The sequence below is a fragment of the Antedon bifida genome, chromosome 4 (assembly GCF_963402885.1).
Source record: "Antedon bifida chromosome 4, ecAntBifi1.1, whole genome shotgun sequence".
Taxonomy (NCBI): Eukaryota; Metazoa; Echinodermata; class Crinoidea; order Comatulida; family Antedonidae; genus Antedon; species Antedon bifida.
Window position 1 is genome coordinate 15,195,107 of NC_136229.1, and position 15,804 is coordinate 15,210,910.

Here is a 15,804-nt window from a genome sequence, read left to right on the forward strand (position 1 = left end):
TGATTTGTGCTAAGAAAACGTCCTTTCTCAAGACCAATGTCTCAGCATCAACCGGACATAGTCCTACATCGTTGAAATCGAAATAGAATCAAAATGGCTACGGAAAACAGTTAATACAATATTTTTCAATGATATTTTATTGATGAAAAGACAGAATCATACTAAGTGTTAACACTGAACTATAGAAATACCTACACAACACAATAAACAAAATGCAATGCAATTAGGATATATTTCAATATAATGATACAAACGAATCATACAACTTACTAATTTAAATTAATTTGTTTTTTGGGGGACAAAAGTTTCAATATAGGAATCGAATTAGTCTGTAATTTACTGTCCAAAAGTAAAAGCCTATTTAATATTATTAGGATCCTTCACTGTTAATTTCATTCTCTTTTCTCAAATCCCAATTGGCAACCAGATGCTGGCATTATCCTTCCATTCTCATTGCAGGTCAGAGGAATAGGTGTTGTAGACACAGGCACAGGTCGATAATTTCTCAAAACATACACTAATGCGAATTTCACCGTCATTAGTGCATATCTCATACCCACACAGTTCCGAGGCCCGTGACCAAATGGGATCCACGCCATCGGATGCCGCTTCTCCTTGTTTTCTTTGGTGAATCTATCTGGATCAAATTTCTCTGGATCCGGCCATATTTTTGGATCGTGATGTATTGCCCAGATTGGTATAGTAACATTGGTTCCCTTCTCAATAGTTAATCCATCATAAGTCCATGTCTCGTTACAAACTCTGTCTGTAAACACAGCTGGTGGATACATCCGTAAGGTTTCTTGTATGACTTGGTCAAGATAACATAGTTTAAATACAGTGTCATATGTTAGGTCACCTTCTTTCTTAATATTCTTTTCGATTTCTTCATATAATTTCTTTTCTACATCGGTATTAATCGCTAAAGCATATGAGGTAAGTGACAGGAGTGTGCTCGTGGCGTCATATCCGGCTAAGATGAAAGTTACAGCTTGCGCCATTAGTTCATCAGTTGTAAGACCTCGCTTGGTCGACTTATCTGGTTCTGCATCATCAAATTGAGTTATAAGACCATCGTCCTCTTCTTCTACGTCCATTTTATGAGAGTCAACCATTAAGCTGATAAAATCTTTGCGATCAACTGAAGGATTGTCGTTAATACTTTTGACGATCTTTTCAGTTACATCTACAAAGAACTTCCTAGGTTCCATTGGCATAACATCAATCCCAATAGCCTCAAATATTTTTACTGATTTAGGGAACATCATGCCCAGGGCGAAAAGCCACATTCGTCCTCCGTTAATTAATGTATTCATATGTTTTATAAATGGACTATTTGGATCGTTCTGCGAATCTAACTTGAGTCCAAAATGTGTAATAGCTACTATGTCCATCATCGTACATCCGTATAATTCCCTTACATTAGTCTCACTCTTTGAAGATGCTATTGCTTCAATCCTGTCAGACAATACCCGACATGCAGTATTTATAAGCGGTACCATACGTTTCATCATCCCAGAACTAAAGGCAGGCGTAACCGTGCTCCGAATACGCTTCCATTCTTTCCCAGTCACAGCAAGTATACCTTTATCCAATGGCTTCATGTTGATATCTTCGAACACCCGGTGATCATGGAATGATGAGAAATCCTTGATTAGAATCTGTCGTAATTTATCAAGATCACCAACTATTAGCTGCGGCTTTCTCCCTTCATACATACCCACGATTGGACCATACTCTGACATATATCTACTCTGTCCTTGATCCTTCCCATACTTAAAAAACATATCATAGCCGTTACCTATAAAAGGTAGAGGTTTAGGTCCAGGTATACCTCGAGTCTTCCAATAAGAGTAGTTCCACACGCCGTAAATGTACAGTAAGACCACGACTAACACAACAAGTATCAAAGTGGTTACATTAAGTCCAAGAAAGAACATGTTGGTTTTTAATACTTTACGAGTATAGGCCTAAGTGGATGAGCTAGTGCGCCTGTAAAAAATGTCCAATCTTTAGCAGCAGGTCGACACTGCGAAAATCAATAACTACATGTATTGTATTACACAAAGGCATTATAATTATGTTTACAAACGGCACCAACCGTCTTTTCAAGTGATGCCCATAATCAAAGTTTAAACTTAACCTATAGATTCAGTGCTACATTATACATACATTATATTAATAAGAATAGACCAATACACAAACAATGCTAAACAAATAGCTTTTACATACCGTACACGAAGTTTGAGCATTTAAAAGTTTAATTATTATTCTAGTAGATATATCATTACGAAAAAGTACCTTTTACAAAAAAGTATACATTGTTCACAAGTTAGTAATGCAATGGCGATACGGAAGATAAACAATTAAACAAGTCTGTTATTACACCCCCAGCCCCTCCCAACCTCACCCTTCTCTTTCAATTTATTTAATACAGTACAGCAATGTATGATTCAAACATTAAATTAGAAACAAATTCCATGTGTAGGTCTACATGAGTTATTGACATGGGTTTCAAATACGAAATTGTCAATGCTCGAGTCGGCGTTTAAGTACATAATATTATAAAACCATCCAAAAATGTTCACTCTCCATCAAATATTGCATTTAAAAATATATTTAACTCAGAACTCATAGGCCTACATGTAAAAGCAAATTCGATTGCTTCATCTATGAAATGTTATATAGGCTAGACAATAAACACCATGTCTGAATAACATTGTACTCTGTAAAAGCTAGCTGTTTGCTTATCATAGTTAGGATAATCACAAAGTCTATATATATTTTTGTTCATATCCACGAACGGGGGTAAGTCACATGTTTTTGACCATATTTAATGAGGGTGATCCATCCAGAAATTGCTGATCATTAGGGTTCACAAGACAAACATAATTATACACAAGATGCTCTACATAAACAAAGTCTTATTACAAGTCTTTGGGAGTGGAGTTGTAATTTTGTCCTTAGAAAAAATCCTGACATGTGATGGGACTTGAACCCAGGACCCGTGAAGTGGTAGCCAAGCATCATAACCACCAAGCCACAACTCCACTCCAATCTGTTGATCTATCCTTATATGGGCATCAGTGACGTATACATTAAACCGTTCGGTAATTTCTATTAATAAATCATGTGTTGTAATAATAAACTAGGCCTATGCACGGGCACCACGTGTCAGAGTAGACCTCCCTTATATGGTCACCATCGGTTGAAACGGCGTTCGTGATATCGAACAATTATAATATTAACTAAAAATAAATCATTAAATACCCAAAGTCCATTCGATCTCTTTTGTGTAAGTTATAATAATGGCTAAAAAGGCATAGATCTACATCGATAGCCCTTCAGCCATCTTTAATGTCGGATGGCACTCACACAATTGGCATTGAATTAATGAGGTTATAAAATCCTTGTTCAATCTTTGAATATTTGTGTCAAATTAGGTTTAGTCGAACTTATAGATATTACAATATGGTCAGGAATAGGCCTACAATTCATATTTAAGGCCTATAGAATTAATAGCATAGAAGGTCCTGATTACACTTTTCATAGCTAAATACTACAACAATTATAATTAATGAGTCAATCTTTCAATTTTCAAACGGAACAAGGTACACGTCACAAGTTACAGGATAATACAACGTACATAATTGCGACATAGCATTGTTTTAGTTTCCGTAGCAATGTTATCTAATTATAGCTGTGATTTTTCTAAAAATTGTTTTTTGGAATTATATCATGTAATCTAGGGTCCTCTATTTACACATTTAGATTATTAATGCTGCTTCCTTATATGGGCATTGAAACGACGATTAGTTCCGTTTGTGTAAACAATTACAATAACACAACGAGTTACTAGTCATCGAGATAACACCAATGCCTATATATATACCCTTGCTGCAGGTTGAATGCATTTATATTATTGGGTATAATTTAGCACAACATAAACGCGTCTCTAAATGCTATTACTATAGCTTAAATCAGTAACATATTAAAGACCAAAATGTTCTTTCTTGGACTTAATGTAACCACTTTGATACTTGTTCTGTTAGTCGTGGTCTTACTGTACATTTACGGCGTGTGGAACTACTCTTATTGGAAGACTCGAGGTATACCTGGACCTAAACCTCTACCTTTTATAGGTAATGGTTATGATACGTTTGTCAAGTATGGAATGCATCAAGGACAAGGTAGATATATGTCAGAGTATGGTCCAATCGTGGGTATGTATGAAGGGAGAAAGCCGCAGCTAATAGTTGGTGATCTTGATAAATTACGACAGATTCTAATCAAGGATTTCTCATCCTTCCATAATCACCGGGTGTTTGAAGATGTCAACATGAAGCCATTGGATAAAGGTTTAACTACTGTAACTGGGAAAGAATGGAAGCGTATTCGGAGCACGGTTACGCCTGCCTTTAGTTCTGGGATGATGAAACGTATGGTACCGCTTATAAATACTGCATGTCGAGTATTGTCTGACAGGATTGAAGCAATAGCGTCTTCAAAGAGTGAGACTAATGTAAGGGAATTGTACGGATGTACGATGATGGACATAGTAGCTATTACACATTTTGGACTCAAGTTAGATTCGCAGAACGATCCAAATAGTCCCTTTATAAAACATATGAATACATTCCTTAACGGAGGACGAGTGTGGCTTTTCGCCATTATTATGATGTTCCCAAAATCAGCAAAATTCTTTGAAGCTATTGGGTTTAACATTCTGCCAATGGAACCCGTTAAGTTCTTTGTAGATGTAACTGAACAGATTATCCAAAGTATTAAGGACAATCCTTCAGTTGATCGCAAAGATTTTATCAGCTTAATGGTTGACTCTCATAAAATGGACGTAGAAGAAGAGGACGATGGTCTTATAACTCAATTTGATGATGCAGAACCAGATAAGTCGACCAAGCGAGGTCTTACAACTGATGAACTAATGGCGCAAGCTGTAACTTTCATCTTAGCCGGATATGACGCCACGAGCACACTCCTGTCACTTACCTCATATGCTTTAGCGATTAATACCGATGTAGAAAAGAAATTATATGAAGAAATCGAAAAGAATATTGAGAAAGAAGGTGACCTAACATATGACACTGTATTTAAACTATGTTATCTTGACCAAGTCATACAAGAAACCTTACGGATGTATCCACCAGCTGTGTTTACAGACAGAGTTTGTAACGAGACATGGACTTATGATGGATTAACTATTGAAAAGGGAACCAATGTTACTATACCAATCTGGGCAATACATCACGATACAAAAATATGGCCGGATCCAGAGAAATTTGACCCAGATAGATTCACCAAAGAAAACAAGGAGAAGCGGCATCCGATGGCGTGGATCCCATTTGGTCACGGGCCTCGGAACTGTGTGGGTATGAGATATGTACTAATGACGGTGAAATTCTCTTTAGTGCATATTTTGAGAAATTATCGCCCCGTGCCTGTGTCTACAACACCTATTCCTCTGACCTCCAAGGAACTTGGAAGGATAATGCCCATATCTGGTTTCCAATTGGGATTTGAGAAAAGAGAATAACAATAATAATTCATAGTTAAGGATAAAATACTAAAATAAATTGATTAATAATGTACTGTATTACAATTTCTCTACGGACAGTAAATTACAGACATACACATAAAATCGGACTTTGTCCAAAACAAAAGAAATTGTATGTTTTATTAAACTAAAAAATATTTTTAATTAGTTTGATATAATTTGTTTAATAATTACTAATTTGAATGCCTAAATTAATTACATTCATAATTTTATTGCCATTTTGATTTAAATAAAGCATTACATTTGGATCACTCATTCAGTATTGAAAAATAATGTCAACAAAACATTTTGTTTAACAGTTTCAGTGCCTTTGCCGTGACATCAAATAACTCAATCATGATGGAGATAGGTACTATTGTACAATTTTGTTTTTGTTAAAAATAATAAATAAATAAAGCATTGATATGATTGTGTTTGTTTTTCTTTATGACACCAATAATAAATACAGAAATGGAAACATTTCAATTCTATGATTTAAACAATGTATGTTTGTTTTGATTATGACTAATGTAACCATTTTGATTCTATGATTTCAACGATGTCTGTGTTGACCTCCTTGATGCTGCAGACATTGGTCTTGAGAATGGGTGTGCGGTCTTTCTAACATTCCTTGATGGAGACCTTGTCTTGGAGACGACACCAGATTTCACTTTTACTGACTTGTTTAGGCTCCTTAACTTTCTGAAATTTAATTAAATAAAAAATAGTTTAAATACTTTTAATATATTTCTGCGCAGCATATTTTTCTACCCTTGTCACAAACCCTACAACTTAATGGTTTGTCTCATTATTGTGCCTTTTTTTCTTTATTAATATTATAATACTTACTTATCCTCTACATTTTCTTTATGGCTAGGTAAATTGCTCTTTCCTTTTATTCCTCTTGTTTGCATGTGTTTATAGTCGGCAGGTGGCGCTGTTTGTGGGCGACCAAATACTTTCGTTTCTGCAGTTCTACAAAAGAAACCCCGGCAAAACATTTTAATTACTACTACTATTTCAGTCATTTTTTATGTTTTGTTCGTCACAATTTAAAGGTAGGCAAGTCATGGAGCTCATAGGGTACAATACATTTTATATATAAAAAACAACCACTGCCAAGCACTTATAAGTCAATACAAAAGGAAATGTGTTTGTCCATGGGGTGCAGACCAACCACCATTTAATATCTACAAGGTGGCCTTTTATTATCTACTATAAATTGTGTACGAAAAGCTTTTTTATAAATTGCTACCATATGCGCACGACATAACTCTGAATTCGGCACAGAATATGGTGTATACATAGAATATTTTTCAAAACTATTATATTTGTTCAATGGTTTATTTCAAAATATACCTACGTTTCCTAAGATAGTTAGTATTGTGTTTACCTCATTTGCTGTCTTCGTTCCATTGCTTTACGAGTCGCAGTTGATATTTTTTGGCCTTGCTCTTTATTTGTCTAAAAATTAAATTGAAATTTATTTATTTACCTTATCATCAATTTGTACAATACAGTCATAAAAGAATTTTTGTAGGAAAAACAAACAAATTCCAAGGGAGACGAAAATAGCAAAGCTTGCATATAAATATAAAAATAAATAAACAAATTAAATGAATAACTAAATAAAAAAGTGCTTATTTTATGTGTAATTTTATACTGGTTTTGAAGAGTAGGTAGAACATTCTTTGATCAATATATCATATTTATTGTATATAAATCCAAAGGCAAATTACTGAAAATAATGACAATGCTGTGGGTATCAGTGGCTGGATCTCAATGGAGATACAAAATAAAATAAACAAAAAGCCAAAGCCAGAAAAATTAGCGGAGCTTTGGGTAACACTAGCCTTCATAATATATTTATTTTATATTATTATATTAAATTTAATGTTATTAAATTAGAATGTAATGTTCTTGATTAATTTTTGTTATACATTTATATTTACTATTACTTAAGAAAGAAAAGGGTATGATAAATTTCTTAAGGAACAATAAAATCTGTATCCGATACCTTAGATTTGTCCAGATTCAAAAGTCTTTGATGGGCGATGATTGCCATTCTTTCAGTAACTGACACATCAAAGAAGATGTCATGCAGTTCAAACTGTGCTGCCCGCAACTGCAACATAAAAAAACAGCTTTAAATACATTTGGTTGCTGCTTGCATACAGTGGTACACCCTTGATTTAAAAGAGGGGTTGCTGGAATAAAGATTGCTAGAAACTTGTTTAAAGTTTAAATTTTAAAATTGTTATTGAATGCATAGATTTTCTACCAATGATTTTAACTGTCCATAAAATTATTAAGAATTTTTAATATAAACTAACCTGTGAAAAAACTCTATTAGCTAGCACTGTGTCTGAACTTGATAAAACCCCTCTCTTGACTGGTGTCTCAGTTTGAAATTGCCATATAAATTGCCACATGTCCTACAAATACAAATTGAAAACTACATAAAAAATCATTTGAAAAAGCAGTATTACTATTACTAGGGAACCAGTTTTTTAAATTTAATTTTGGACAATTTTTTTTTCAACTAATGTTCTCAGTTTTAACAGTTTTCCAAGATGAAATTAATGTTGTTACCTTTATTGTTCTAATAATTGATTGCACTTTATCTGTCTTCATCAACTTCCTCGTTAGGTAACCCTTAGAAACAGCAGAAACCTTGTTAAAAGGTGTATCATTATGAACCTAAAGAAGATTGAAAATAGCAGATATAGTAGATGTAAATCTGGAGTAATGTAAACAAATAACATATACATTAAGGTTATTATTAGGCTAGGACATTACAAGAAGTAAACATGTCAGGACATTACAAGAAGTAAACATGTCCCAAAACATAGACTTACTTTCATATTTTGTATTGTTGGTGCCTTCCATTTTGGAATGTGTCTATCATCATCATTAGTAGAAAAGCTTGAATGATCACATGCTTGATAACCTGTGCTATCTGATACCAAAGAAGAGCTATGATCAATCACTCTATGTGTTGAAAAAGAAAGTTCTACAAATTTTGCATCAAGTCCTACATGATCAGAACTCTGGTCTTCTGCAACAGTCATCTGTGATTCTATACGATTTCTATCATGCATTTGTTTTTCCAAATCTGCCATCTCCTCATGCATTTTCTGCTGTTGCAATTGTTGCTGTTCCATAAGAGATCGTAGTTGTCTTTGTTGTTCTTCCATCATTGTCTTTTGCATAGTCTCCAGAAGATCCATTTGTTGCTGCAGATAACTCACACTTGTCTCAGATTCATGGTCAAATCCTTTCGCATCGAACATTGTTTGTTCACCAACTGCATCAGTACATTGCACTTTGGTCTTGGAGAAGTCATCTTTACTTTCAGTCTTAGTACTTTTAATTTCCAAATCAATATTGCTCTTAAAGTCATCTCCTTGTCCATCAGGAGACGCTTTCTGGTTTGAAATTCTCTCATCTGGTTCTTGAGAGGAATCCCGATAGTCCCGATCAGACAAGTCAAGAACTCTTCGTACTGACTTTGATTGGGTTTGACCTTGAATATGGGGTGCTCGGTTTTGAGCCTGTGCCTCAAGAAGTGCTGGTGAAGGATGATCCAATGTGTAAGAGTTCCTTCTCACATGTGATGGAGTTGGCGTCGATCCTTCAGTATTTTCTAAATCAGTCTGATAATCATGTGGCATGTTCCACGGTTCTGAAACTTCATAGAGGGTTGAGCAGGTGCTTTCAGTTACAAGACTGATTGGGAGAGTACAGGATTGACCCAGGGTGTCTAAAACGCTACTCTCTGTTGTTGAAACGATCACGCTATCAGCTGTTTTATCTTCGTCCATATCATCATTCAGTTTTGTATGTAATTGGTCTGAATTCAATCTGGTATTCTGTGATAATACTGTGGATACATCTGGAGTTGATGATGGCCCAGGAGTCGGTAATGAAGAATATTCACCAAGATAATTCCTTAAAGTTTCAGAATCGCTAACACTCTCTCTAACTCTTTCAAAATCCAAACTATCTTGTACACTTGGAAAATTCCTTGATAAATTATCAGAACTTTGTGAGTCTCCAGCAAGAATAGTAATCGAATCAAGCTCTTGACCGACAACACCTCTTGCAGGAACTACTGTCGGTAACAGACAACTGTTGTCAGTGCCGCTACTGCTTGATGAAGCCACTTCTTTAGGGGTAAGACAGTCACTTGTGATGTTAGGTGGTGATGGTTGCTCTAGGATTTTGCAATCTGGTTTGTCACTAGTTATTCCATCAACTGGTGAGGTCAGTTCACTTCCACTAGTACTTAGTATGACTATCGATGTATTTGATTCATGAGTGTTGTCTTTTTTCATGACATTAGTGCCATGTTTATCATCTTCAGTGCTTGATAATATTATCTGCAAAGACTGTTGACCCAATTGCACAATTTCTTTTGGTTTCAAGTTTAGATTAGAAACAGCTTGGGTTTCTTGAGGTGTTCTTTTATCCTGCAAAGTATGAAATACTTTTTTATTTAAATACAACATGTGAGGATGCAGAAGGAGGTGTACAATGCATTGGAGGTCCACAATGCATTGCAAAATCTACTTTTTGCATAAAAAATAAATCCTTATGTAATGTCTTACATCTATGTTGTCCACTATAGCCTGTACTTTATCAATCAATTTCTGTTTTCGGTATTTTTCAATGGCTTCCTGTTTCTGTACTGCTAAATTTCGGTAAGCAACCATCTCTTTTCGTTTTTTATCGGTCATCTGAAAAAAAAAACACCACAAAATCACAAATATATTGGTAGTAGCCATATTTTGTACAGTTAAAAAGTTGCACATAAAAAAAAAATAAAATTTGTTGGGATTGAAGAATATTCACAGTTGTAGTCCTTTCCAGTAAATAAACAGCAAATGCTGGATGGATCACCCTCATTAAATATGGTTAAAATAAAAATAAATAAAATAAATAAATACTTACCAGTGGTGGTATAATTGGACAGCCATTAATTTTAAATGTAGAAACAAACGTCAAACTTGCTTGTTCAGTTTCATGATCAGATTCAATTGCAAGTCGTTGGTAAAGATCAAGAAGTCTCTGAATTTCCTCCATTTTCTTTATACAGTATAATAAACAAAAGCAAAAAAAAATAGTTTGATATATTTAATCTATCTGTGGAATTTTGTTTAAACAAGCACGAATGTGTGATACTCGGGGTACAGCAAAAGAAGCTGTAATGACGTCATAAGACCGGATGTAACGTCAAATACACATCAAATACGGCTATACGGTACCATCTTCGAGACGTCATATGGCTGCATTCGGTTTGAAAATTAAAAATCCGGCTCTATAGCTTTGAGGACATGTCCCTGTAGTATATTCATGCCAAATCCCAGCTCAATACTACAACGAATAAGGGAGTAGTACTTTTAAAATCGCACTTTTTACTTAATAGTGGAGGAAGAAGAGGAGGAGAAAATGAGTAAGTCCTAGACTCGGGTACCCAGAGTAAAAAGAAATACCTTTAGATTTGGGTGGCTCTACTACTAAACTCTCATAATAATTACCAACTAAGCAGCCCCATCTATCTAGGCTAGCCCAACGTAGTCGACTGTCTCATTCAGCCGGGGCTGCCTTGGCTTGGCCCCTACTACGACACTTTACTGGCTGTGTTCTGTTGTTAATGTTAGACCTGTCCTACTTTCTAGGATTGACAGACGATCGTGGCCAAGGACAATCGGGGCCAGATCGGTGTTTTTTTAAAGACGATCGGGTACCAACGTGTGTGGACGTTCAGGCTCAACTGTGTGGACAATCGGGCCAATATAATTAGACGATCAGGCCCATTATAAAAAAGGGAAGACGATCGGGTCCACGAAAACGAATTGGATTTATTATTTATTGTTCACCATAAAATAAATTAAGAAGGGTGTTCTTGCCACGAATTTGTGATACAAATGTAATAAACTATGTACATGAGCGTATTATTAATAGAGGTGGTCCAGTGTGCAGCACATCAACACGTTAAAATATTCAATGTTGTATATAAAAATTGTTTATTCCAACTTTTTGACGTGTAGCGTTTAGGCTTAAAGTTATTGCGATATTACGACATTGTTACTGTCCGATATGCTTTAAGTTGTTTATCAGCGTTCTAAACAGGTATAAATTTAATTTTCATTTGATTATAGGCATATTTCATTTATTTAACATGTTTTAAGATAAATCCATCCTCACCAATTATAAACTAGCCTAGCCTAGATGGAACGGATTTACAAACGATACACTTGGCTATCGGCCCCAATGTTAAGACTATCGGGCCCAACGATTAAGACTATCGGGCCCAACGCCTAAGGCGATCGGGCCCGTCTGTTCACCCTTTCTAGGCCTTTTCTAGGGCCTCTAGCTAGGGGAGGAGATCCCTAGGGGATGAGATCCCTAGGGGATGATTAGCCTACTACGCTAGGCCTAACAGGCTACGGCTTAGTATAGATAATAGGCCCTAGTTAGCTGCAATTAATCGAGGTTAGGTTTTTGGATGGAAGAGCTCAGGCTGAGGCTAATCCTACACATGTAACTTTTGTTCCTTATTTTACTCTTATACAGTATTTACCTTTATATAAATGTATTTTTACGTTTTAATTCCATTTATATTACTAATTAGCCGCGAGTTGTGTCGTGTCATGATAAACAACATTCCACTCTCCAACCAACCAGAGGTATATTCAGAGCGTCATTTCGACGATCGAGCATTCTCTACTTCTACGGAGCGACATTTATGCCTTTATTTACTTCCGAATTAGAAATAGTACTACGGTAACTGCTCCAGTGGACCAAATTTAGCACCGGTGGAGCACAGTGATATAAAATAGAAATAAGTCACTAATTTTAATATCTTTTCGTGTGTTAATACACTGTGCTCAAGTGGACACAATTTGGCGCCAGTGAAGAGCACAGTGATATAAAATAGAAATAAGTCACTGAATTTTAAAGCTCAGGTATAAGCATGAATTTTAAATATAATATTTGGTTAATTGTACATAAATCAAATATTTGTAACAGAAATCAAGACGATAAAACATGAATTTCCCTTAATATGGCCAAATACAAAATTTGGCAAAATTCTTCCATAAAAACCAGGAAGACCTTTTTTCAGTAGTTAGGTAGTTAACCTAATGTAATAACATGTCTGGTGACTCCCTAGAAGGTGAAAAAAGATGGTGGATATACGGTGGATAATTTTTGCTACAGCGTGAAAATAAAAAGCTGAAGTTGAATAAAAATACCAGAAATGTAATATTCAAGTTATATTACCTATATTTAGTTATCTGATAACATTTTTTACCACACCGTTTATTTTTCATAGCTTTTTAAAATGTCTCTCTATTTACAAAATTGGTGTACAAAAGAATAGAGATTTTACTATGTAATTTGAACTATCCCCCCACTGATAAGAAAGTGCTTATTTTCAACAAGCTCGTGTAACACAAATAAAATCCCAAAAATTATGAAACATAGGGGAAACTATAGATCGATAATTATTGGAATGTATGATCAATAGAAATTTTTTGCCCGCACCTGGCCTTTAATATCTTTTCGTATGTTAATAACACTGTTCTCAAGTGGACCCAATTTGGAGCCAGGGGAGCACAGTAATATAAAATAGAAATAAGTCACTGAATTTTAATATCTTTTCGTATGTTAATACACTGTGCTCAAGTGGACCCAATTTGGAGCCAGGAGAGTACAGTGATATAAAATAGAAATCACTGAATGTTAATATCTTTTCGTCGTATGTTAATACACTGTGCTCAAGTGAACCCAATTTGGAGCCAGTGGAGCACAGTGATATAAAATAGAAATAAGTCACTGAATTTTAATATCTTTTCGTATGTTAATACACTGTGCTCTTGTGGACCCAATTTGGAGCCAGTGGAGCACAGTGATATAAAATAGAAATAAGTCACTGAATTTTAATATCTTTTCGTATGTTAATACACTGTGCTCAAGTGGACCCAATTTGGAGCCAGGGGAGCACAAGAGTGATATAAAATAGAAATAAGTCACTGAATTTTAACATCTTTTCGTATGTTAATACACTGTGCTCAAGTGGACCCAATTTGGCGTCAGGGGAGCACAGTGATATAAAATAGAAAAAAGTCACTAAATTATAATATCTTTTCGTATGTTAATACACTGTGCTCAAGTGGACCCAATTTGGCACCAATGGGAGCACAGTGATATAAAATGGAAAAAAGTCACTAAATTATAATATCTTTTCGTATGTTAATACACTGTGCTCAAGTGGACCCAATTTGGCGCCAGGGGAGCACAGTGATATAAAATAGAAAAAAGTCACTAAATTATAATATCTTTTCGTATGTTAATACACTGTGCTCAAGTGGACCCAATTTGGCACCAATGGGAGCACAGGGAAATAGTCACATACAAAAACATCGAGAAAAAATACTTCTGGAATTTAAAAATATTTCAAACTTGGTATATATGTTCAATATCGGTTACTCCATCCGTAAAGCAAAAGAAAAATTAGTTCCAAGCCACATCAGTGATTTTAATAACTTGCGTTTGTCTAAGATAAATACTTATGAAAGAACATACAATTCCAACATATTTTTTTAAACTTTAGCGATTAAAAAAAAGACATATGTTGAAAATATGAATTATGTAGTAACATATTGAACGTGTAGTAACCTATTGAACGTATACTACCAAATTTCAAATGTGTAGGACAATTATTTTATGATGATCAAAATTTAAAGTTTAAAAAATGTGTTGGAATTCTATGTTCTATCATAAATATACATTTTAAACGAACGAAATTACTAAAATCACTGATATGGCTTGAAACTATTTTTTCTTTTGCTTTACGATGTTTTTGTATGAAAAATAGTTTCAAGCCATACCAAGTTTGAAATATTTTTGAATTCGATAAATATTTTTTCTAGAAGTTTTTGTATGTGACTATTTCCCTGTGCTCCATTGGCGCCAAATTGGGTCCACTTGAGCACAGTGTATTAACATACGAAAATATATTATAATTTAGTGACTTTTTTCTATTTTATATCACTCTTGTGCTCCCCTGGCTCCAAATTGGGTCCACTTGAGCACAGTGTATTAACATACGAAAAGATATTAACATTCAGTGACTTATTTCTATTTTATATCACTGTGCGCCCCTGGCTCCAAATTGGGTCCACTTGAGCACAGTGTATTAAATACGAAAAGATATTAAAATTCAGTGACTTATTTCCATTTTATATCACTGTGCTCCACTGGCGCCAAATTAGGTCCACTTGAGCACAGTGTATTAACATACGAAAATATATTAACATTCAGTGACTTATTTCTATTTTATATCACTGTGCTCCCCTGGCTCCAAATTGGGTCCACTTGAGCACAGTGTATTAACATACGAAATGATATTAAAATTCAGTGACTTATTTCTATTTTATATCACTGTGCTCCACTGGCTCCAAATTGGGTCCACTTGAGCACAGTGTATTAACATACGAAAAGATATTAAAATTCAGTGACTTATTTCTATTTTATATCACTGTGCTCCACCGGTGCTAAATTTGGTCCACTGGAGCAGTTACCGTAGTACTATTTCTAATTAGGAAGTAAATAAAGGCATAATTGGCGCTCCGTAGAAGTAGAGAATGCTCGATCGTCGAAATGACGCTCTGAATATACCTCCCAACCATCCCCTGACTTTCTCTTAAACTTTGTATATAACACATGTGTCGTTTCAGACCGCTAATATTCCATAAGTTAACCACCAAAACAATACTGAAATCTGAAATCATCTGACCGTGAGTCAATACAAAAAGTATCATTTCTAATGCTGTCAATGTCATTGCCTCTTTATTAGTCATTCAAATAAGGTAATTATTTATTTAACATACAAGTTATAATTACGGAAAATAAATAAAGCGAGAAAATACCCGACCAGAGCAGTAGGATAGTTTTATTAATAAATTAGTCTAACTATAAATAAGTAAGACTGGGCCTATACTAGGTGGGCCTATACTAGGTAGGCCTAGATTCAGTTCAGGATGAGTACTGTAGTGCAGTCACTATAATTATGGGATCCAGTCAAGTCGCCCTATCGCAAAGTCGTCCCATACAATGTCGCCCAATACAAATTCGCCCCATCGCAAAGTCGCCCCAAAACAAAGTCACGCAGACACAGTCGCGCCAACGAAAAGTCGCCCCATCGCAAAGTTGCCCCAACGCAAAGTCGCCTCAACGCAAAGTCG

At 35.1% G+C, this 15,804-nt stretch overlaps 2 protein-coding genes and 2 pseudogenes across 6 annotated transcripts in view; 2 read left to right on the forward strand and 2 right to left on the reverse strand.

Moving 5' to 3' along the window:
• Window positions 1–15,804, forward strand: part of LOC144841347 (folliculin-like) — a 50,504-nt gene that overhangs the window by 2,667 nt on the left and 32,033 nt on the right. The window contains exon 1 of one of the 5 annotated variants that reach the window (XM_078697659.1): window positions 15,316–15,429. The exons of the other annotated variants lie outside the window; for them this stretch is intronic. The gene's annotated coding sequence lies outside the window, so the exon portion shown is untranslated. Of the gene's footprint in view, window positions 1–15,315; window positions 15,430–15,804 lie in introns of those variants that run through there. 5 annotated transcript variants of the gene reach the window in all.
• LOC144841266 (cytochrome P450 3A24 pseudogene) lies at window positions 254–1,952 on the reverse strand (annotated as a pseudogene).
• Window positions 3,863–5,975, forward strand: LOC144839449 (cytochrome P450 3A9 pseudogene; annotated as a pseudogene).
• Window positions 5,657–12,234, reverse strand: LOC144839448 (uncharacterized). The gene is made up of 10 exons (XM_078694807.1): window positions 12,138–12,234; window positions 10,505–10,639; window positions 10,162–10,290; window positions 8,410–10,023; window positions 8,144–8,251; window positions 7,885–7,986; window positions 7,569–7,676; window positions 6,945–7,015; window positions 6,401–6,526; window positions 5,657–6,253 (listed from the first exon to the last, which is right to left on the reverse strand). The coding sequence occupies exons 2-10, from the start codon at window positions 10,634–10,636 to the stop codon at window positions 6,097–6,099; spliced, it is 2,547 nt and encodes an 848-aa protein (XP_078550933.1). The 5' UTR covers window positions 10,637–10,639; window positions 12,138–12,234; the 3' UTR covers window positions 5,657–6,096.